At 37.1% G+C, this 22,940-nt stretch overlaps 1 protein-coding gene across 1 annotated transcript; it reads right to left on the bottom strand.

Annotated features, from left to right (window-relative positions):
* Positions 1-504: 504 nt before the first annotated feature.
* On the bottom strand, positions 505-3,112 carry LOC136778113 (SCAN domain-containing protein 3-like). Its single transcript, XM_066734723.1, has 4 exons — positions 3,066-3,112; positions 2,766-2,829; positions 644-2,716; positions 505-558 (listed from the first exon to the last, which is right to left on the bottom strand). Exons 1-4 carry the CDS (start codon positions 3,110-3,112, stop codon positions 505-507), a joined length of 2,238 nt encoding a protein of 745 aa, XP_066590820.1.
* Between the last annotated feature and the right edge of the window lie 19,828 nt (positions 3,113-22,940).

The following is a 22,940-nucleotide window of genomic DNA, read 5'->3' as shown; positions in this document are numbered from 1 at the left end:
TGGCAAAACGCTATGCTTTGGCAATTGATACCGCAAGTTCCCGCACTCCTCACCACCACCTGTGCGTGGGTGGTGAGGAAGAAATGTATGCCCCTCAGCAGGCAGGTCTGCGAGGCTCGGACTTCCGTAAGGAACCCTCCCCTCTCTCCACGACCTAGCATACTGAGCGACCCTGGCTACCGCTACCGTCCATATGCATGGCCGCAGGGCCGTAAGAGATGCATAAAGAAGGGGGTCGAAGGACCCAATTGATAACGTAGGGTTGTTGGCCACCCAACTGACCAACTGGCGCCCTGATACCGATAGAAAAGGACGGGCGAAGGTAATGGGAAAACCCGTAGAGTGAGTGGCCCCTCACACTGACGGGAATAACGTTACAATAGCTATCCTTTAATTATTATCTTTGCAAAGTAGGCGCTTAAATAGCTATCCTTTAATTATTATCTTTGCAAAGTAGGCGCTTAAATAGCTATCCTTTAATTATTATCTTTGCAAAGTAGGCGCTTAAATAGCTATCCTGAAAATATTATCTTTGCAAAGTAGGCGCTTAAAGCACACCTTATTATAATGCAAAGATTATAAATTACACATTTAAAATAGAGAGACCTTCATATTACAAATCATAATTAATATCAATATTTACTTCGTCATTACTGTTATCATCAAGAGCACATAAATTTAATTGACTCTTTTTTCCTGGAGGTTTTGATGAATATAAGATGTCACTACACATAGCCTGTAAATGATCTCTTGTGACAGTCATTGTAAGAGATGTTTCTTTTTTAGATATTAATGCATATTTTATAACGCAAATGGAATTTAATGTTTCGTGCCCAAGTTTATTTCTCTTTCTCGTTTTGTTATCTGGCAATATAGAAAAGCACCTCTCTGCTTCTGCATTTGAGTGTGGAAGAGATCTGACTATATTTAACAATGATCGTAAGTGAGGATATTTTATTTCGTTATTGCAGGTTTTTACAAAGCATATTGCCTTCCACATATCATCGAAAGACAATTTAGACCAATAAGCTTTGACACTTGAGCTTTCCTCTGTATATAATGATATCCATTCTTGTTTAATACATTCATCATTGAAAATACCTAAACGACGGGAAATTTGCAATAATTTTAAACAAGTATTTTCTCGATCGTTATCAAATAATGCTATTTCTTTATTTAAAATGTTTAAATTTTGAAAGAAACTATCTGAAATAGGAAAACGATCACATATTTCTTGACTTGCTTTTATCAAGAAAGCTAAACAGTTTTGACGAATTAATGTCATTTGATCTGAAGAAAGTTTATTTTCTATTAATTTATTTTCCAGGTATTCTGCGCAATCAGAACCCAAATCTATTTTTTCAATGGGAAGCTGATTGTCCATCCTGGAAAAGTTTATATTACGCAAATTAGGTAAAAATATTTCTTTTTTTATAAGAGCAGGCTTCATAAATTTTTGTACAAAGAACATTAACAACTTAAAAGAAGCTTCGTACAACCTATGAATTTTGGTTTCGCGTGCTTGGAAAAAAGCATTAAAAGAATTAACTTTATTAAGCACGTGTTCGAGAAACAATAAATATGCTTTTGTTTCTATATCTTCCATTACAACCAGTAGCTGCTCTGCTTGAATTACTTTTTCTGCTACTTGCTCCAACAAAAATTTATGTAATGTATCCCACTCTTCTAAGATACGTTGGATACATTGATGACGCGATAGCCATCGGGTTTCAGCATATTTTAATATATTACTTGTTTCTCCCATAAAAGACATTTGAAAGTCTTTAAAAATCGCAGTTCTTTTTGGGCTTCCTCTTATAAAACCTACTAAATTTTTTATGAAGCTGCTGCATGCAGAGGGCAAAGCTTTAGATGCATTTGAGGCTACCAATGCACATGAGTGACAAATGCATGGCATTGTAACCAATAGTGGAGATTTCTTTAAAAGTTTCGTCTTGAACGAATCATTCCTTCCAATCATCACCGAAGCATTATCACAACCAAGACCAATAATATTTGATAATGGTATTTCTTTCTTAATAAGTTCATTGGAAAATGCATTAAATATCTTTTCCGCTGAACAATCACTTGCGTCCAAGTTGATTAATTGAAGCAAATCAGTTTGAACACACAATGATTTATTGTCGACATATCTAGTTAGCAGAGTCATCTTTTTTTCATTGCTAATGTCTGACGTTTCATCTACCAAAACTGAAAACTTTTGGTGCTTCAAAGTATCAGTTATTCGTCTCGTTTCATAGGGACATACAACATTATTAATAATATTAGTTAATTTTAATCTCCCTAGAAACATAGATTGCAAAATGCCTGGCTCTTTACCAATTTCCTGAAAGATATTTAATAACTCTCCACTATAAGAAAAAGGAATATTATGCTCTACAAAAAATGTTGCCAATTTAATTTCGGCCACTTTAACTCTATCGTTAAAGCTAAGCTTTTCCTCTGCAGAAGAAGTACTAGGAATTGTAAAATCCCGAACTTCTGAAATATTTAATTTTTTCATGTTTTCAACATGATTTTGGGCTTTACTATGTCTATCGACTTGCCATTTGCCAGACGCTAATGTTTTATTGCAGGCAACGCAAAACACCTTATCGGCATCATTTGGTACTTCCTGCAACCAAACTCTCCACTCAGGATGGTCATCAAACCATTCGTATTTAAATTTTTTAGGTCTATTTTTTGAGACCTTATCCTTTGAACTCATAATTTAAATACGATATGAACAATATTGCAGTACTCACAATTTGCAGTTCAGATGCCAAACAAGAAGCGGATATCCTTTGTAAAAAGAAAGCGCGCCTGTCACTGCCACCAAAGCACAAAAAGCGCTTAACTGTCACACAGATAATTTTCAAATTGTGTGTTTAAATTCACTTGAAAATGAATCACTCAAACAATGACATATACCCTTGTCACGATAAATTCTTTTCTCTATCACCAATAAAAGAAATGCACCAATTAATTACACGAATTCACTTGCTTCTATTTTGAAGGAAAAGAACTGTGTATTTATTCCTCGTACCTGTCACTATTAGCAATACTGGCTAATATACATCATAAACGACTTTGTGTAGAACGTGATAGCCATGTAGCTATATAAATAAGAAAGAGAGAGAGAGAGAGTGAAAGAGAAATATAACTCTTGATATGGAGAGAGAGAGAAAGAGAAATATAACTCTTGATATGGAGAGAGAGAGAAAGAGAGAGAAATATAACTCTTGATATGGAGAGAAAGAGAAAAGCGATCTAAAACAATTTTTGCATGAACATTTTGAATAAATTCCTTAATATTATTCATTATTACTGCAAATTAAAAGCAGAAATTAAAAAAAAAAATAAAAAGAAAAGTAGGATTCGATCCAGCGAACGCTAATTCTGTCGTTGTGCTTTCTGCCACTTCACCAATCATCCTTACTGATGTGCAAGTAAATTAATTATTGGTGCTTCAATTAAATTTACTTAACAATAACAAACATTATCTACCACTTTCTTGGCAACTCCAAGGAAGCTACAGCAACCGAAGTATGAAAAAAAATTTAACTTGACTTGTTCCCTGTCACAAGTTTAAAGTCACAGTCGATCAGTGTCCTTACTTTTGTACGCATCGCAGGGTTTGCAAATTTTTGTTCAATGTAAGTAATTTTACCTACAACATACATTATGTATTGTTAAATTTTGTGTACAAATTTGTTTATATTTCATTACATTAAAATAACTTCAAACTTTACTTAATTGTGATTACGTCTACAATAACTGTCAAAAGTATAACTTAGAGCCAACGAACTACTTTGTATTAATATTTCTTAAAATATTTTACAGAATGGCCAATGAAGGACAAGCGATGGAAAGTACGTAAATAGAAACCTTACTAATTAATTATTAACATTTGCAATAGGCATCTACAATAAATTTTTATTTATTACAGCTTACAACAGGCAACCCCTTAGCCTGGAAGCTCGCCTAAGGAGGCTGGAGGAGGCAATGGAGACCATTGGGCCCATCCTCAGGGAGCAGCAGGGGTTTGCGCGGGAGGTGAGGGAGTGGATGGCCAAGCATCCACCCCAGCAGCAGCTACAGCAACAGCAACAACAGCAGCAGCCGCAGCAGGAGCAGCAGCCGCAGCAGGAGCAGCAGCCGCAGCAGGAGCAGCAGCCGCAGCAGGAGCAGCAGCCGCAGCAGCAGCAGCAGCAGCAACAGCAGCCGCAACAGCAGCAGCAACGACAACAGCAGCAGCAACGACAGCAGCAGCAGCAACGACAGCAGCAACGACAGCAGCAACGACAGGTTGCTATTCTTGGCCGATCCAGACTTCAAGTAGGATTACAGGACCAACCCAATGTAAATCGTAAGTAGACTCTATTTTAAATACATAGCAAATATAAATATGCATATTTCTGTAACTCATTTATTTTTCATTTCAGAAAGAGGCATACGTGGAGGACGGGCACGAAGATTTTGGGTTGCTCCGAATGCTGAAAGAAGTTTGGGTCGGCACCAAGTTTATAGCAGAGGAGGAAGAGGTGGAAGGGGCGGAAGAGGTGCAACACGCGCACCGAATAATAGTGCTGGTGGTACTGCAGGTGGAAATCCACAACCTGTTTTTAATTTTAATTATTTTTAATAAAAATAATTAAAAATATTCGTGTCTTATATATTTATATTATTTTATCTTTCTCTCTTCCTTTTCCAACTTTTTAGTTAGTATTTCAGGTTTTCAATGGATGTATAAGAAATAATAAATTAAGTAATTTAAATATATATAATTATTTTAGCATTTATTAAAACCTTCCAATTCTTACAATTATTTATATTAATTTTAAAGTAAATCTACATATTAAATAATATACATACACATATGTTACAATCTAACAAATTTCAAACGCGTGAAATCAAATCAAAATACAAAATAATATTTGTTGTTCTCTCACTACCTTATGTCATTTGACTCAAGCTAGGCTAGGTATACCGTACAAGCGAACTCGAGAGAGGGAGAGAGAGGTCCGAGAAAACTATACCGCTCTCCCTCGCAGTCGAGACATACCGAGGTTACGCGACGAAGGCCGAAACATAGATGCACCCAAGTAATGGTGTTTGTGCAGCGAGTAGCAGGGTTTCACATGGACGCTCTGAACGGCTTCATGTATTGGTGGGTAGATGGACGCTTGGTGGGGAGTGCTAGCGTCCGCAATCTAGCATCACTGAGTGACAGACTCTTGTCCTGCTCGACGATACTGAGAAATTGGAGTTTCGTAATTTCGTTCAGGGTCACATGGTGTATTCTCCATTGCACTTGTAGCAGCTTGATCGACGAATCGGTGATTTTCACCGATGAGTAAATGGCGTTTGTATCGTCGCGCGTGCGAATGAGAACGAGCTCGTGACGCGCGTTAACGACGACTCGCCGATAATCCTCGCAGAATCCCAGCAGCATTTTTACGGGCACGCAAAAGCTGAAATTCTTAACAGCCGTCTCCTTTTTCAGCCGGTCTTTGGCCGTAGCGACGAACCATCCGGAATGACGTAGACTGGCGCTCTCCTCGGTGCTCAGGAAAACGAGATTCTTCAGAGTGTTGGTAATACCGACGTTTCTGCATCGGTCGATCTCGATACCGTTCAATTCGTAACGAATCTCGTCGAAGAGAAAGGCCGCGGAATTGCAGTCGAGCGTAACTATATCCTCGTTGCTGGCGCTCGCATCACGCGTGCCTTCCACCAGCTGACCCTCGACGTAGAGATAACTCTCGCACGGCAGGAGTATCAAATCTTGCTGCTGTATGGGAATGCGAATCTCGTCGCTGTTCGCCAACGAGGCGTTCGCATACGGATTGTAGGCATGCATCTCCATTTTGGTGATGCGATTGTCGTAGGTCAGCGGTGCGGTGACGTTCAAGGGATCTGCCATTGTTCCACTATGTACTTTCGCCCAATCTCTTCACGGTGAATCCCAATGATTGTAAAAATTCTATATTTCTTCTCGTTAGCAAGAAGCTCCTCTTGTCGCGATTCCTGCTTTCACTCCGATGAACCGGTGTATTCGAATCCGAGTCGAAAAATATGTCTTGATTTTGATCTAAAGTGACCTGTTATTGATCTAAACTTTAGGTCAACTTCAGGTAAAAATGTTAATTTTTATGATCTAATATTGATCTACTTAGGGCGAAATCAGATGAAAAGCAGGTTATCCAAAAAGATCGAAAACAGGTCAAATGACTTGCTTTTGACCTAAATCATAGGTCATAATGAGGTTTTATTAAACAATGCTCCACGATGATTCTTGAAAAATTTTTAAAGGGTTATATAGAGGTGGGTAATAAAATTAAAAAGCTTCATATTCCTTTACAATATTCACAATAATTTGGGAAGCATTCAATAACATAATTATTACAAATATTGTAAAATGATATAGTCTTTTTAATTTGTATTAGTCCTCTCTACGACCCGTTACAGCTTTTCCTAGATTTATCCTGAAACACTATATATTAATTTGTTTCAAAGTTTATTAAACATTTTGATTATGTTACGTATATACATACTTATTTAATGTGGTTAATCTTATCATATATTTTTTACTAATCGTAGTGTACAATAATGATAGATGCACGCATAGAGTTATCATTTAATACATAATTTTTATTGATATTATTATACTGCAGATGATCATCTTTTAAACTTTAATAGCATATATTTGTAATTAAAAATCTTAAGTTTTATTAATTAACAAGAAATATATAAATTAATTATAATAATAAATGAATTGAGAACCGCCCATTAATGACCAAAAGACTGTTTTGAATTAAATGAAAAATATCAATTTGCTTCATCAATTCATGAAACAAATAGAGCAATTGGAAAAGTTTTGGACACCATTCATATCAATAAAATGAACTTAAATACGCTCGTGGAACTAATTATTAAAAGTAATGGCTTTAGATCGCTGAAATTATAAATTTACATGCTTCATTTAACAAATTTCAAGATAAACTTAAATTTCTTTGAACATTAAAGAAAGCTATTGTAAGCTTATTCTTTGTTCAAAAGTAGATCGATTATTTACCTTCATAAATGGTAATATTTTAAACATTTTCATTCACAGATGCCTGACTTTCTAAATTTTTATTTTTTAGTTTAGTATTTTTTCTTAACAAAGATCCTTTCCTTGCACGACGGTTAGAACATATTTTATTTATATATTTTGTATATATTCCCTTGTCAAGTATATTCTTTGTTTTCTCATTTATAAAATCTAGAAAATTATAGATTTGCATATAGAATTTGTTAGTAAAAACAAATAGGAATTAATGAGGAATACCAATTATACCATAGATGGCATTAAAAATTGTTGGATGGATTCCCAGTCTATCACGATTTCCTTTTGCTGACAAATAACCTAATGCAGAGCCATACATTTCGATCAATAATTCAGTCAGTAATTTTTGCCAGCTATCATGATGTGCAAATCTGACATTAATAGCGTTCAATCTTCTAGCACATATAAAAACTCCTGAATTACTAGTTAATTCCACCTAAGAACAAACGATGCTTATATTGTAATAAAAAAAACTATCGTTTGAATGAAGAAATGTGATGGCAAATAGATCAACATACCCGTCCAGAATCATTAGTAAATATTACATCTAATATCTAAAATAGAAATGTTTAAGAACTTGACATTAAATAATTAAATGTGTGTATATATATATATATATATATATATAATCAAAATCTTGCCTTCGACAAATCATTAGGGTTATGTTTAATCTTCATGGCATACATTTTCTTTAAATGCTGTAAGAGGCGCTCTGTAAACCTGATAATTTCTGGCGTTACTATAAAAACAGTAAATGTTATAATAAAGATTAAAATAAAATATTGAAATTTTAATTAGAATATTAAAAACAAATACCTTCTTGACTTATAAAAGAAAATTCGTTATTTTGAATACTATTTGCATCATCAGGCTCTTCATTCATACTCTCATTTTCTGCATCGGATAAATCAGAAATATCACTATTTTCTTTGTTATCCGAAAATTCTGTTATTTGAAGCTGCTTACTACAGTCTGCGAGATCTCTGGTTATTAAACTCTTTTCTGTAGTATTTAATTGTGCCTGTGTGGTATTTTTATCCAGCCTATCAGCAAAAATTTTACTTTCTTCTAATAAAGTTTTCCTTATTGTTAACGGTGATCGTTTTTTGCATTGTTTAAGGGTTTTCACCGGATCCTGTAATTCAGAGTTCTTTTCGATCCATTCGTTCTCGTTGTCAGAGTCAGACGAATGCGAAATAACATTTTCTAATTCATCATTCGCAAAATCTGGTGTTTGCACTTGATAATTCAAATCTCGGGCGTTTCTTATGGTTGACCCTCTTGTGGTCGAACTACATTGCATAGATGCGGTATCTTTACTTTTCTTATCATCAAAACTATTTTTTCTCGATAATAAGACCTTCTCTAATGATAGTTGAGTCTCTTTTCGGCGTCGCTCTTTATTCTTAATGAAAGATTTCGTTTGCAAGTTCTCTTCTTTTGTAAGATGGCAATTCTCTCTTTCCGAATCAGACGAGTGAAAAATGGCATTTTTATAATTATTTAAAAAGCATGATTTTTGCGATTGATAATTACTATCTGTAGTATTTGCTATAGATGAACTCTTTTCTGTGGCATTAAATAGTACCGCTGTGTCATTTTTATGCTTTTCATCCCCAAAAATGCTGTTTTCATGAGATAAGTTTTCCTCTATTGTTAATTGGGCTCGTTTTTTCCGTTGTTTAATGTTCCTAATATTAGACTTCAATTTACAGTGTTCTTTCATCACACTTGCAGTAAATGCTTTTTTATTAGGATCGATTAATTTCCCGTCAGTATCAATACATACTTTATGCAAATAAGCTTCATCATCTAAAAAAAAATCAGATTTTCATTATAATAATTAATGCTAGGTTACGTTAATCTGTATTTAATATTATATAAATTTAAATATTACAATTTAAAGCGGTAATGAGTTATATTATTTGAAAAGACTTAAGTTGATAACCTTACAATTATTATTATAGGTAATTCTTTGAACTTACCACTGATTTTAACAATTTTTGCTTCGTATTGCTTAATAACGCCTGTAATATCTTTCCACTTGATTTTGGTTATGGAACCTTCTTGTCGATTTCCTTTGGGGATACTATTAAGCGAAATTACCGATTGCGTAGCTGACTCCATACAATATATGAGAGCGAACGAAGGCATTTTTAAAATTTTGTCACAAATTGACACAAAGCAAATCGTAATTTACGAAGATAACGAAATGAACTACGTATTTTTCGTAAATTGATTGACTTTGATTGATTTAATTGTTTTCTATGTGCGAAGTACGTAAGACCGTGTCCAGACTTGCAACTGAACAACGAACCGAACGTCGTCGCGAACCTCACCTACATGCTGCTGTTTTAATTTATTTGTGTCACATTGAAATATAGTCTAAGAGCTGGCTACATGGCGAGCAACATGCCTCGGTGCAAGCAAAATTTTACCTGGAAAAGGTTCGATTGTCACCGGCAAAGCGAAAGCCCGACCGTCAGAAGGCACACTGGAAGCTATATGCGTGGGCGCGCGATCAAACTTGTAAATTTTCCGACAAAAAAAACTGACGATTGGCAAGGCTGAAAATTTGCACAGGTATCGAGGAGAATGAGAAATAGCAGGGAAAAAATTGTCAGAAGAGCAAGTGGAAGCTAAAGGGTTGTCAGAAGCTGCTAAAGTTGCGAAAAATGTCGGAAAACTTACATGTTAAGGAAAACTTCTGACAATTTGCATTTGTATTGTTTAAGTATAGAATATAGTGCGTGCAAAGTGTCAGAAGCCAAAGTGGAAGAGATCACGAGAAATTCGGGGGTAAAGTCCAAGAGCGTCTTTCGGCGCGTGGCAGCGGACCGATCGCTTTTCTCTTCATTTTCACATCGTACATGATTTAGAGCACTTCTGACAATTAATATGAATATTCGTAGAGAGTTGAAGGAACTATCATTAAAATGTCAGAAGTCAATTGAGAAGAAATCATAAATTTAATTAACTATACTTATCGTTACGTCGGCAATATTTTGAGTGATTGTAATATCTTTAATATAAGCATATTAAAATAATGAAATATAAGTGAAAAAAAAATGTCTACATTTTCGAGTTCGAAAACTATGAAATAGAGGAAGAGAAAGTTTTATGAGCGGGCTATATTAGAAGAGAGATGGATCTCAGCTCTCAATGTCGTTTGGCCGTTGACCTGCGTTTCAGGTATACAAACCGAGGGTCGCTGTACAGTATTTTTCACACTGGCAAAGTAATGATGTAGCCCCTTTTATAGGAAATAAAACTATTGTATTAAACTATATACATTGTTACTCGTACAGCGTCGTTAATGGTAATGTTGTTCGAACGCTGAAATACGATTTTTTTTGTCCTTCGCATGAAGAGGCTGATACTAAAATTGTTTATCATGCGTCTAAAATAAATTCAGATTGTAATGTTGTGGTGAAGTGCTCTGATACAGATATTGTTGTAATTATGTTAGGTAATTTGCACAAAATAACAGCGAAAATTTATATTGAATGTGGAGTCTCCAATAGTCGTCATATTATAGATGTAAATGCGCTTCATACACTTTTAGGTTTAGATCTATGCAAAGCTTTGCCAGGATTTCACGCGTTGACCGGTTGCGATTATAATCCTGCATTCTTTAGGAAAGGCAAACAGCGTCCATTTAAAATCCTCGGGAAAAAAGAGGAATTTCAGAAGGCATTTGCTAGCTTAGGAGATACGTCGATCGATACTACCGAAATATTTTTAAAAATAGAATCATTCGTTTGCAGTATGTATGGATTTGAGTCAATTAAAAAAATCGATAACGTCAGGTTTCAAATGTTCCTCCGTAATTATAAAATAAAAAATACGGACGAAGCTTTCTTAAAAAAAAACTTTAAAAACTTCGACTCTTCCTGCTTGCCACCTTGCTACACCGAACTTCAACAACAGATAAGAAGAGCACACTATATTGCACACTTGTGGAATAACGCTACATTATCGGATCCAATCCAATTCGAGCCAGCAACGTCGGGATGGACTTTAACTGAAAATAAATACGATTTCCTGTGGTTTGAAGGCCCACAGTTGCCCCCATCGGTGAAGGATATCATTTTGGATAATGACGATTCGGAAGGTAATATTCAATTCGCAACTCTTACCTGCATACATGATTTATTTCATTTACTAAACTATTTATTATTTTCAGTTGATAACGAGGAGTCCGAATATGATAGCGATGAAGATCCTGAATGTGAAGAGAATGTGCAAGATACTGATTACGAAACCGATTGATAATTTCAAAATTGAATTGTTTGTAAATAAAATTAATTTTTAAAATTTCTTATAAACATGTATATCTTCTCAATTGACTTCTGACATTTTAATGATAGTTCCTTCAACCCTCTACGAATATTCATATTAATTGTCAGAAGTGCTCTAAATCATGTACGATGTGAAAATGAAGAGAAAAGCGATCGGTCCGCTGGGCGCTGCGCCGCGCGCCGAAAGACGCTCTTGGACTTTACCCCCGAATTTCTCGTGATCTCTTCCACTTTGGCTTCTGACACTTTGCACGCACTTTATTCTATACTTAAACAATACAAATGCAAATTGTCAGAAGTTTTCCTTAACATGTAAATTTTCCGACATTTTTCGCAACTTTAGCAGCTTCTGACAACCCTTTAGCTTCCACTTGCTCTTCTGACAATTTTTTCCCTGCTATTTCTCATTCTCCTCGATACCTGTGCAAATTTTCAGCCTTGCCAATCGTCAGTTTTTTTTGTCGGAAAATTTACAAGTTTGATCGCGCGCCCACGCATATAGCTTCCAGTGCGCCTTCTGACGGTCGGGATTTCGCTTTGCCGGTGACAATCGAGCCTTTTCCAGGTAAAATTTTGCTTGCACCGAGGCATGTTGCTCGCCATGTAGCCAGCTCTCCGTCTAATAGCAACATGTAGGTGAGGTTCGCGACGCCGTTCGCGACGCGACGCAGTTACAAGTGTGGACACGCCTTAATGTAGCACATTTAAAATAATATAGTATATGTAATAAAAACACATATGCTTTTACCCCCCAGACGACGTTGATACTGCAAGACGCTAGTATGATTTATATGGTTATACAGATTTTTCTATGCACATTCACGAAGTTTTTGATAAACATGAAATGTAATTGCAAATTTTGCTTTAATTTATAAATCGCAAACTATATTAATCGATCACTCCTATAAAAGTGCATTCCTTTACAATAAAGCTGCAAAGTTGATAAGCTATAAAAAAAATAATATTCTTTTGCATGGTAAGTATAACTTTTATAACATAAATTTATATCTTTGTATTCCATACACCACTGTACTATTCTATGCTATTAACGGGGTATTTCCAATTAACCTAAAAATCGGCATAATTGATTACAAGTATTTAATTTGTGTTACGTGCAATGTTCCATTTATAGCAGATTGTATTAATTTTGTAGGCTAGTCGGATCGCACCTTGTAATGATTTTATTTATACCAACATAATTATTCTAATTTTTAAATATTTCAAAAATAGGAGTGGACAACTTAAGCCGATAATCAAGGTGACGTTCGAGTAAAAGAGACTGCATGTATTCGCATAATTACACAATTAAATTTTAAAAGACAATGCGAAAACGATTTTCGGAGCTTTCCAGTGGTGGCCAATATAAATATTTAAAAAGTATTAAAGATGACTCCGCAGCTTCATCGCCACCTGCATTTGATTCCATTGAAGAGTCTAAAATTTTAGATTTAGGAATTATTACTGAAGATTCTGCTCCTATTTCACCATCTTTGAGCTTTACTCAAAACAACGAGGACTTTCACGAAGAACTAAATATTGCTAAAATAATTGATAACAGAAATTATTCTGAAATTGATAATAATGATGAAAACACAGATAATTCCAACATTGAAAATAATTATGAAAACACAGATGATTCCGAGAATAATAGCATTCACGGAGATATGAATGAGAATGAGAGAGAAATTGACGATGATAACAGCATTGATGATATAGAAAATAGCGATGAAAGTAAGAAAGATAATTATTATCAACAGAAGCTGTATGATGGAGCTATACTAACGGTTGAAGAAAGTTTTATATTAATTCAAACTTTGGTTACTAAACACCATCTGACTACAACCTGTGTAGAAGATTTGTTGGAGGTGATTCGGTTACACTGTCCTGCAAAAGGGTTTAAAATCTGCTTATCGAATGCAGAAATTTTTCCAATATAAAAATAACAAAATACAAAAATATTATTATTGTACAGAATGTACAGCTCCGTTAAAGGAAAATGGAAGTTTTTGTGAAAATTGTCAAAGCAATAGCAAAAATGAATATTTTCTGCGTTTGTCAATTAAGGGTCAACTTGAAAAAATTGTTAAACAAGCAGAAATTTTAACCGAGTTACATAGTAGATTCGATATGGAGAAAAGTAATACCGATAACATAGAAGATTTTTGTGATGGATATATATAGACAAAACACAGATTTCTTAAAAGAAAGAAATAATATATCGTTCACTTGGTCATCGGATGGTGTTTCTATATTTACTTCTACAAATATATCTCTTTGGCCGTTTTATCTACGAATCAATGAGCTACCATACTGCTTAAGAAGCCTTCGGGAAAATACGATACTTGCTGGACTATGGTTTGGTAAAGCGAAACCATCTGCAAATCTGTTTGTGCAATCATTAAAAGATGAGCTTCAAGAATTATACATTGGTGTGAAAATTAAAATACCATATACAGGTAGATCTTATGTAATCCGTTGTATGCTGATAAGTGGAACCTGTGATCTCCCTGCAAAAAGTTTATTTTTAAATATCCAGCAATTCAATGGTGAATACGGTTGCCCAAATTGTGACATTCGGTCAGAGGTTTGTCGAACAGAAACTGGAGGCTTCACACGAATCTATAAATATACAAATTGTTGGAAAAATAGGAATCTTGAAGATACACTCCATTATGCTGCGCAATCAGTCGAAAGAAAATCGGTTGAAAAGAATTTCACATCGGTCAAAGGTATAAAGGGGCCTTGTTCATTAGCACATATAATGCCTAACTATATAGAAGGAACGGCAATTGATTCGATGCATGCAGTTTTCGAAGGGGTTGTTAAAAAGCTCTTAATATTGTGGTTTGACTCTTCTCATGCAAATAAAAGATTTTCCATTCGTCCGATGATGCAAGTGGTTAATGAGAAACTACGTAAAATGAAACCTCCAAAATTTGTTCATCGCATGATGAAAAGCGTTGATAAATTTTCATATTGGAAAGCGTCTGAGTTGAAATGAAAAATTTGGACCACTGTGGACTCATTCGTGCTTTCCCTTTGAAAACATTAATGGGCAACTAACCAAACTTGTTCATGGGACCACAAATATAGATTCCCAAATATTATTTTCACATTGGCAATTTTTAAAGTACTTCTATACAGTCAGCCAACTGGCAAATGGACCAATCAAAAAATTTGCTCTTAAATATAAAAAGCAGGTGAAGATTATTGAATCGTTCCACACCTTTCATGTAGTTGGAAACTACACAAAATTACAAGTTATACCGAAATATTTGAAAAAACTGTTAGATCCTGCTAACAATGAAAATATATCCATAAGACAATACTACAGAATATTAAAAAATGAAAAATTATATGTTGCTCATTTATACCGTAAACAATTGCAAACCAATTCTTCATGTATATCATTTTTAAATGAAAACGGATTACGCTCTTTTGCTAAAGTTTTATATTTCATGAAAGTAACAAATTGTGGTTGCAAAGGAAATGAATGTCTTTGCAATGGAAGACATTTTGCAGCAGTTAATTTATTTAAAATACATGGAAACCTTAAAACAAATAACATTGAACTCAAATATATACATCAATGTATTTTATCCAATAGTATAAATATAATTTCTGTTAGTCATATTATAGCAGTTAACTTTTTTTTTAATTTGAATGATAATTTATTTATTGCAGAGTCAGTAAACTCATTAGAAGAGGAATAAATAAATTTTAAAATGTTTACTAATCAATTATTTGTATATATATGTATAATAATTTCAGTAATTAAATTTTATGAAATATGTATAATAATTTATTATCATTACATATATTTTTTGTGTGTAAGCGATACAGCTTAGTCTGTGTTCTATTACTGAACAATGATTAACCCTATAGTTTCGGGAATATCAAAGGAGCCTAACCAGGGAAAATATACGAAATATGCAGCATATATTATTACAAAAATTGTAGTTCAAACAATAAGTTATTTAGAAGAAAAAAAGTTACTACAGTATTAGAAGAATGGATGTAATGTTTTACACACAAATAAATTTAATCCAATTTCTGTAGTATTTAGAATCATTTTACTTGTAAAAGTAGTGTAAATTAATTTATTAAAACATAAGAAAATTATTTATTTAAAAATTCAATAATTTAATCAACACAGAGTTAAAAATAATAATATATATAAGATCACTTCTACCTCTGGTTGTGTTTATTGTTATAGGATTAATGATTGAAATCCAGCGCTCTATAAAAAGTTGTATTCATTATATAAACCACTAGATCAAAATTGAATAGTGATTTACATTTGACCTTGTAGCGATATTTCAAACTCTGTTCAAGATTCGATTGGGATCTGTTTTTGACCTAATAATTAATCCGAAATTTTCAAGATTTGATTCTGATCTATCTTTGACCTAATAGTTAGTTCAAATTAAGTTCAGGATTTGATCGTAATTTCTTTTTGTCTTAACAGCTAGCGCAAAATCAGGTTCATGATTTGGCCGTGCTCTTTTTTTAGACCCAACAGCTAGTTCAGAAAAAGATCAGAATTCGACCATGATCTTTTTTGGACCTAACAGCTAGTTCAAAAAAATATCAGGATTCGACCATTATCTATTTTTGAACTACAAAATTATCGTAATTAGATCAATATCAGACCATCTTAGGTTAATATCAGGTCACTTTAGGTCAAAATCAAGACATATTTTTCGACTCGGGACTCCACGTAGGACGAACGACTAGCGAACGTTTCATACAGTATCACCGCTTTATAATCCTCGCTACTTTTGTAAATTAACATTTCTTAATGTGCAATCTTATGGTAATTTCTTCACGTCCAAAGTCTACGAGACGATCGTCCTGATCGAGGATACGTAACGTGAGACGGTCGATTACTCTAACGATGACCGGTAGATAAATGACAGTTTTCGGTGCCTCCGAGATTTTATAGCCCGGTGGTACGCTGGGAAAGAAGTCGTGAATAATGTGTCAGGGTCTACTGTTGGTGTACGCACCACCCGCAATGTTGCACTCGATGCGTAGAATATTTGTTTTCACAATGTTCACTGTTTCGTCGGATTCAGCCTGGGCGTTCGGTTCGATCACGCGATTCGACGAGAAGCCCAGTAGTGACCCAATGTTATTCGGTTTTCCAAAGTCAATCGAATATTTGCAGAATATTTCACTCTTCAGTGTATTCTTATTCGCTCGTAGAAGAATAACGCTGTCAATGTCGTCTTGAATTTCGTGTCTCGCAGAAATTTGAGACTGCAAAAACTCATTTATCGCACTCAATTCGTAACAGCCTCTGGGTATCGTCAGTACCTTATCGTTATCGTAGTAAAATTTATTATTCGTCTCGTCCACATTGGCTATCGAGTTGAACGTTTGCATGTCCACGAGACAGATCTCGTAGCGATCGTCTTGCAGATTGATTGGGGGGGAAAGAAATCTGAATTTAATACTGATTTACGATCCGATAATGTGACGGTGAAAGACATTTTTTTCAAAGTATCTGTTCTCGCAGGAATTTCACGCACAACTGACCGCAATTGCTTTTATCGTTCGATTGATATCGATCATGATTGTAACGTTAGGACCAATGTAACGCACACATTCTTTCGGCGGCTTCAAATTTCCGAAGGAATCAAAATATACGACGATGTCGTTACGCTTGACGTAGGCTACCCAGTGGGTACCAGGGCCGCACTGATCGTCGAGATTCACGTTTGCGCACTCGTTGCACCGCGGCCCGTCGAGCGGCAGAGATGTGCGCATAAAGACTCCACGGAAGTATGGTATGCGTCGGCAGATGCGTGTCAATTGTATGTTACTAGTAGCACCTGAATCCGGGAGAGCATTGCGACGAAATTTCCCCTCATTTATTTTCTTCCCGCTCCTCTTCTCCGACCGTTTTTTTTGTTGTTTTTTTTTTATACCTCCACGGTTCCCCTCTCCGACGACTCGCTTGTACGGTTTCAGATAAAGACCTCGGCCTCTCTCGCGCTTCGCCGACGCTTCCATCGCGCGATTGTGACGTTGCATTTCCTGCAATCGTTCTCTCTCAGCTTTTGCACGGTTTACAGCCGTCGCTATACCCGATGCTCCACCTGCCAGTGCTCCGACTGCACCTAGCAGTGGGAGTATAGGTATTATACCGCCCCGTTTCCTCGGCACTCGAATTTTTCTCTTCCTCGTAGTAGTAGTACCAATTTTTTTCTTGTTGTTCTTTTTTTTAGCCGCTACTGCTTTCTTCATCCCGACAATATTATTATTATGTAATCCCAAGCCAAGTTTACGCTTAGCATTCATCGATGCCCATACGGCTGTGGCGACCGCGCGTTCACCCAAGGTCGCGTCTCTTGCGGTAATACGTTCACGCGCTCTCCTCGCTAGCACTTTATCGGCCTGATGACGCTCTGGTGGATCCTCGTTGTGCCAATATGCTAAGTAGTGATCGAGGCAGGCCTCGTCCAGCGGATTTCTACCACGATCGCCGCGCTCCAATCTTTCGCGAAGTCGAGTGCCAGGCCCGCAATAATTGTAACCGGGCACGTGCAGCTCAAATGGCAATTTTTTTAAGACTTTATTGAAGAACGATACAGACATTTAGAGCAACTGCTTCTCTCTCTCCTCTTGTTGACAAACGTAACAGTCTTTGATCAGTCTCGGTGGTCCGTCGTGGTGAGTAGTATTAGGTAGATTGTAGTGTTGCAAGCAATATTGATATTGCTACACATCCGAGTCCACGCGAATGTGCCGAGGTAATCTTTCCCACACACTCGCGATACTATCTGGAAAGTACTCGAGCAATACGATCTTCGGTATGTGTTCGAGCTGATGATTCATCAAGTTCTGCAGAGAATTGACGACGACTAGCATGAACGCCATCGTAATGGCAACTGACCGAATAGTTCCGTAATTCGCGAAATATAAATGAACGATACAGCTATGTCAGAAAGTTAATAGCGAGGATGCATTTCGTGAAGCACGTGCCGACTATTCGCGTGTCAAATTTGGATGCTCACGATGCTACCACGCAAATAAAAAAACGTCACGGATCGCTATTACCATCTACGATACGCTGCATAGTTTGCGGTCCGTCGAATTGCGGTAAGACAAACGTGCTGCTGAGCCTCATAGAGAGTCCGCACGGTGTGAGATTCGAGAACCTGTACGTCTAGTCGAAATCGCTGCAGCAACCGAAGTATCGATATCTGGAGCAGTTTCTGCAGGACACGGAGGAAATTGGTTACTTTCAATTTTCAAACAATTGCGAGATTGTGAACGTCGCGGATGCAAAGCCGAATTCCATTTTCATATTCGACGATGTGGCCAACGACAAGCAGGACAATATAAGGGACTACTTTTGCATGGGTAGACATTCCAACATCGATTGCTTCTACCTCTGTCAGACTTATGCGAAAATACTAAAGCATCTGATCCGAGATAACGCAAACTTGCTAATAATATTTAAGCAGGATGGAGTTAAACTGAAGCATATTTTCAACGATCACGTCAACAGTGACATGTCGTATGAGAAATTTCTCACGTTGTGTTCGACCTGTTGGAGTCGCGATTACGGTTTCTTGGTAATAGACAAGGATAGCTCTCTGAATAACGGTCGATATCGCAAAGGTTTCAACGAGTACGCCACGATCGAGTGAAAGGCCTTGAGTGTCGATAATCAGGCCGGTAAGGTTTTAACGAGTACGCCACGATCATGGCCTTGAGAGTGTCAGTTTAAAAAACAGCGTCAGATAGTCGACTGCCGACGAACAGGCCGGTCGGATCTGTTAAGAAACCGCGTCAGTAACAGGTCGGTTAAAAACCGTGTCGGTTCAATTCGGGGAAACCTGTTGTATACAGCATCGCGATGGATGAAAAATCGCTTCTGAAGAGGATCGCCAAGACGAGCGAGGTCATTCGCGACAAGCATCGTGCTTTGAAATCGGAGAAGGCGATAATGGAGAGCAGTTTGAACGAGACATTCAAGCCGATAGTCGATCAATTGAAGAAACTCGTTTCTCAAACGGAGGATACCACAAATAATAATAATAATTCGTTTGTCAACGATAAATTGAAGAGGGGAGCCTACTTCACATCGACACCGTATAAACGAGCAAAGAATCTTAGTAGTAGTATTAGTGAAACTATTACGAATCCATTGGATTTCATGACCGACGACGACGACGACGAGTCTTCTATAACCGATCAAACGTCGCCCGATTCGAAAAAAAAAAAAGTTTGCTAGAAAAATTAAATATTGATGAAAGGGAACCAGGCTTGTTACAATATGCCTTTCAACATAATCGAATACATCCGATCCCTGGCAAGTATATGAAATTACTTCTGACCGATAGGGAAAACTTGATTGATCGTGCTTTTGGACCTCGTTATAAAAATGAACAACTGACGCTTGGTAGATGTAAATTTGATATTAGTCATGAAGGAGATATTATTCTCGATAAGACGCTATACACCGGTACAGTAGGTACTTATGAACTAGTTTTCATGAGAGAACCCAATCGAGCTATTATAAAACCCGAAGATTTGGAACAATACAAGAGTATTCTCAATCAATCTAAGGCGCATAAACTGTTAAACGATACTTTTAAACAAACCAAGGGTAATAAAGGTGTAAAATATACAGAAATTATGAAACCATTGCTATTGGGAAAACCAATGTTACCGCCTGATCGGTTACCATCAACATCAGGCGCAAGAAAATCGTCAACGTCTGACGCGTCAACATCAGGCGTCAGTAAAGCGTCAACATCATCAAAAAAAGGGGTAAAGGTCTTATGCGTGTCACCGAGGGACCAATCAACTACGTACATAGGAACGATCCGAAGGAATTGATCGAACGTTTGAGACTTTTGATCGCATCGGTGGCTGCCGGTAATACGAGTCATCACAACGAGATACAGTCGATAATCGAGGAGTTGCGCGACGAGGATCTTATCGTATAAAGAAAGTTGCACGTTACATTCTTACCTCAGTGTAATATCAACGTCTTTCGGTAGCACGAGGTAAAAAAAAAAAATTAAATGTCTGATTCCTGCTGTTGTGAAATTTGCATTTGTTTAACATACATCGTAGACTGTATACTCTTGGCATTACGAGCCATCAAAAAGAGGAATAATAATAACGAGGAAGAAGAGACTGATTTTTGAAAAAAAAAAGTGACAGTAGTGCATTTATTTTGAAATGTCGATAAATAAATTTGGAATTGGACTGGATGGTGAGTGTAGGAAACACTTTCACGAACCAAATTTAGAATATTTACTGCTTGAATTTAAACAATATTTGGCAATGACCTTGAATATTATACTTAATGAACAATTTGGGAAAAAGATGAACCAAATTTTGCAAACAATTTGTGAAAAATTGGATGATAAATTGAGTAAGGAAGATCTGATACGTGAAACACTTAGCAATAATTATAAATTCTAAGAATCTGTCCATTTTTTTTTTAAAAATGAGCAAAGAAAAGGTACAGTTGGTGGAGGAGCTCCATGCACCGGCGAGGATAAATTTTCCACGCAGAAGAGTCATCGTGCGTGGCTTCGACGATCTCTGGCAGGCCGATCTTGTTGATATGCGCAATTACGTCGATGCGGGTCACCAGTACATTCTCACTGTAATCGATACCCTCTCGAAATACGCTTGGTCGGTGGCATTAAAGACCAAGAGCGGCAGAGAAGTGACGACGGCAATGACGAGAATCCTAAAGACCGGCAGATGTCAGAAAAATGTACAGACCGACAACGGCAAGAAGTTTTACAACGGTGACTTTCAGGCGTTGATGAGGAAACGCGGAATAAATCACTACTCGACTTACAGCGTGATGAAAGCGTCGATAGTCGAGCGCTGGAATCGTACGTTGAAGACGGAAATGTGGAAACGATTTACGCTGAACGGCAATTACAAGTGGCGCGCTATACTGCAAGAGTTGGTGGATGCGTACAATGTGCGAAAGCATCGTACCACGGGAATGCGTCCCGTGGATGTGAAACCCGAGCATGCAGATAAGCTACTGAAGACAGTATACAGCCACATCAAGGTCGCAGGTCGTGCCAAGTTCAAAGTCGGCGATTTCGTACGAATCAGTAAATACAAGCAGATGTTCGCCAAAGGCTACACGCCAAATTGGACGACCGAAATATTCGAGATGGCGAAAGTACAGAGGACCAATCCCGCTACGTATCTCCTCAAGGATTCCAGGGGCACGGAACTGTTGGGTGGATTTTACGAATACGAGCTGTCGAAAACCATCAATCCCGATGTGTATCTGGTGGAGAGATTATTGCGCAGAAAGGGCGATAAAGTGTTCGTTAAGTGGCTGGGATTCAACAATACGCACAATTCCTGGATAAATAAGAACAATGTATTATAAGAACTTTTATTAAGATTTATTGTTAAAAAAAATATAGAATAAATAAATAAACAAATTATTTTAGACTATAATGTCCCCAGGGCAGAGTCGTCGCGATGCCGAATGTAACGAAACGCTTGTCGTCGTACGGACTGAGGGCGACCTTTCTCTGACTGAACGAGAAAACTTGGTGCAGCTTCGATCGAATTAAGTTTTGACTGCGAGACTGTACGGTGAAATTGTCCAAACAATCATTGTAGTCGTCAAATGTTATATTTCTATTGATAACGTAACCTTTGACACCTTTGGCTTTTTTGGTAATTCTCGCAGTCCTGCACCTTGAAAGTATACATTTTTGCCCTCAGTCCTACGAACTCGGTCATGATACGACCATTGTTCTCGTCCTTCATCAGACCAGGTATCTCTTTGTTGACGCGTGGCAAGTCATACCGATAGTCGTCAGGATAATCGCTGGTGTCGAATCGCTCGAGATCGCGTTTCATGTACGAGTAAACGTCGTCGCACTCTACACTGTATATCAGACTGTCCGTGTCGGTATACATCGGTCTACATTTACTGCCGAATGTAGGAAGCATATAGTCATAGTGAAATTCATACAAGCAAATTTTTGAAATATCTAAAATACTCATTCCCACGTAAATGGGTTTATCAAATTTCGCGGACAATTTCGACAATTGAATCGCGACCAAATTCTCGTTGAAAATCGCGAGACTATGAAAATTCGGTTTGGAAATCAGGCTTTCCGCCCCGTATCTTCCCTCCCACTTGGTTGCGAGCCTCACGTCAACTCTATTCCTCACGTTCTCCATTGTTTTACCGAAAACCGCGTTGTTCATCAACTTGAAGAGATTCTTCTCAAATTCATTAGTGGACGCGGTGCGCAAGCGTGTGTTCAGCTCGATGTAATCGCGTAGCCAGGTGGACTGCTGAAACTTTAAACCGCGATGTATACACTTCAGTACCAGTCCATTACGCATACATTGTTGCAGAGCGCGATAATGAATTACGTAACGGGTCTTATCGTTTAAAGTGGCCAGCAGCTTCTCCTGGCTCGCGCCCGGCGGCTTCTCGCGCACCATGCAGAACGGTAGGTCCACGTGTTTGTCGTGAAGCTCGTGCGGATACTCCAAATCGA

The sequence above is a fragment of the Prorops nasuta genome, unplaced genomic scaffold (genome assembly GCF_024137725.1).
Source record: "Prorops nasuta isolate Cenicafe-Biocafe unplaced genomic scaffold, Cenicafe_Pnas_1.2 PNAS00013, whole genome shotgun sequence".
NCBI lineage: Eukaryota > Metazoa > Arthropoda > Insecta > Hymenoptera > Bethylidae > Prorops > Prorops nasuta.
This window is presented reverse-complemented; position numbering and strand designations above follow the sequence as displayed.

Bases quoted from the DNA above. Each gene is read 5' to 3' on its own strand.
- LOC136778113 (XM_066734723.1), bottom strand. From the start codon at position 3,112: ATGGCTATCACGTTCTACACAAAGTCGTTTATGATGTATATTAGCCA. The intron at 2,830-3,065 runs GTATTGCTAATA...CTTTGGTGGCAG, and splicing joins TTTATGATGTATATTAGCCA to TGACAGGCGCGCTTTCTTTT. The intron at 2,717-2,765 runs GTGAGTACTGCA...ATGAGTTCAAAG, and splicing joins TGGCATCTGAACTGCAAATT to GATAAGGTCTCAAAAAATAG.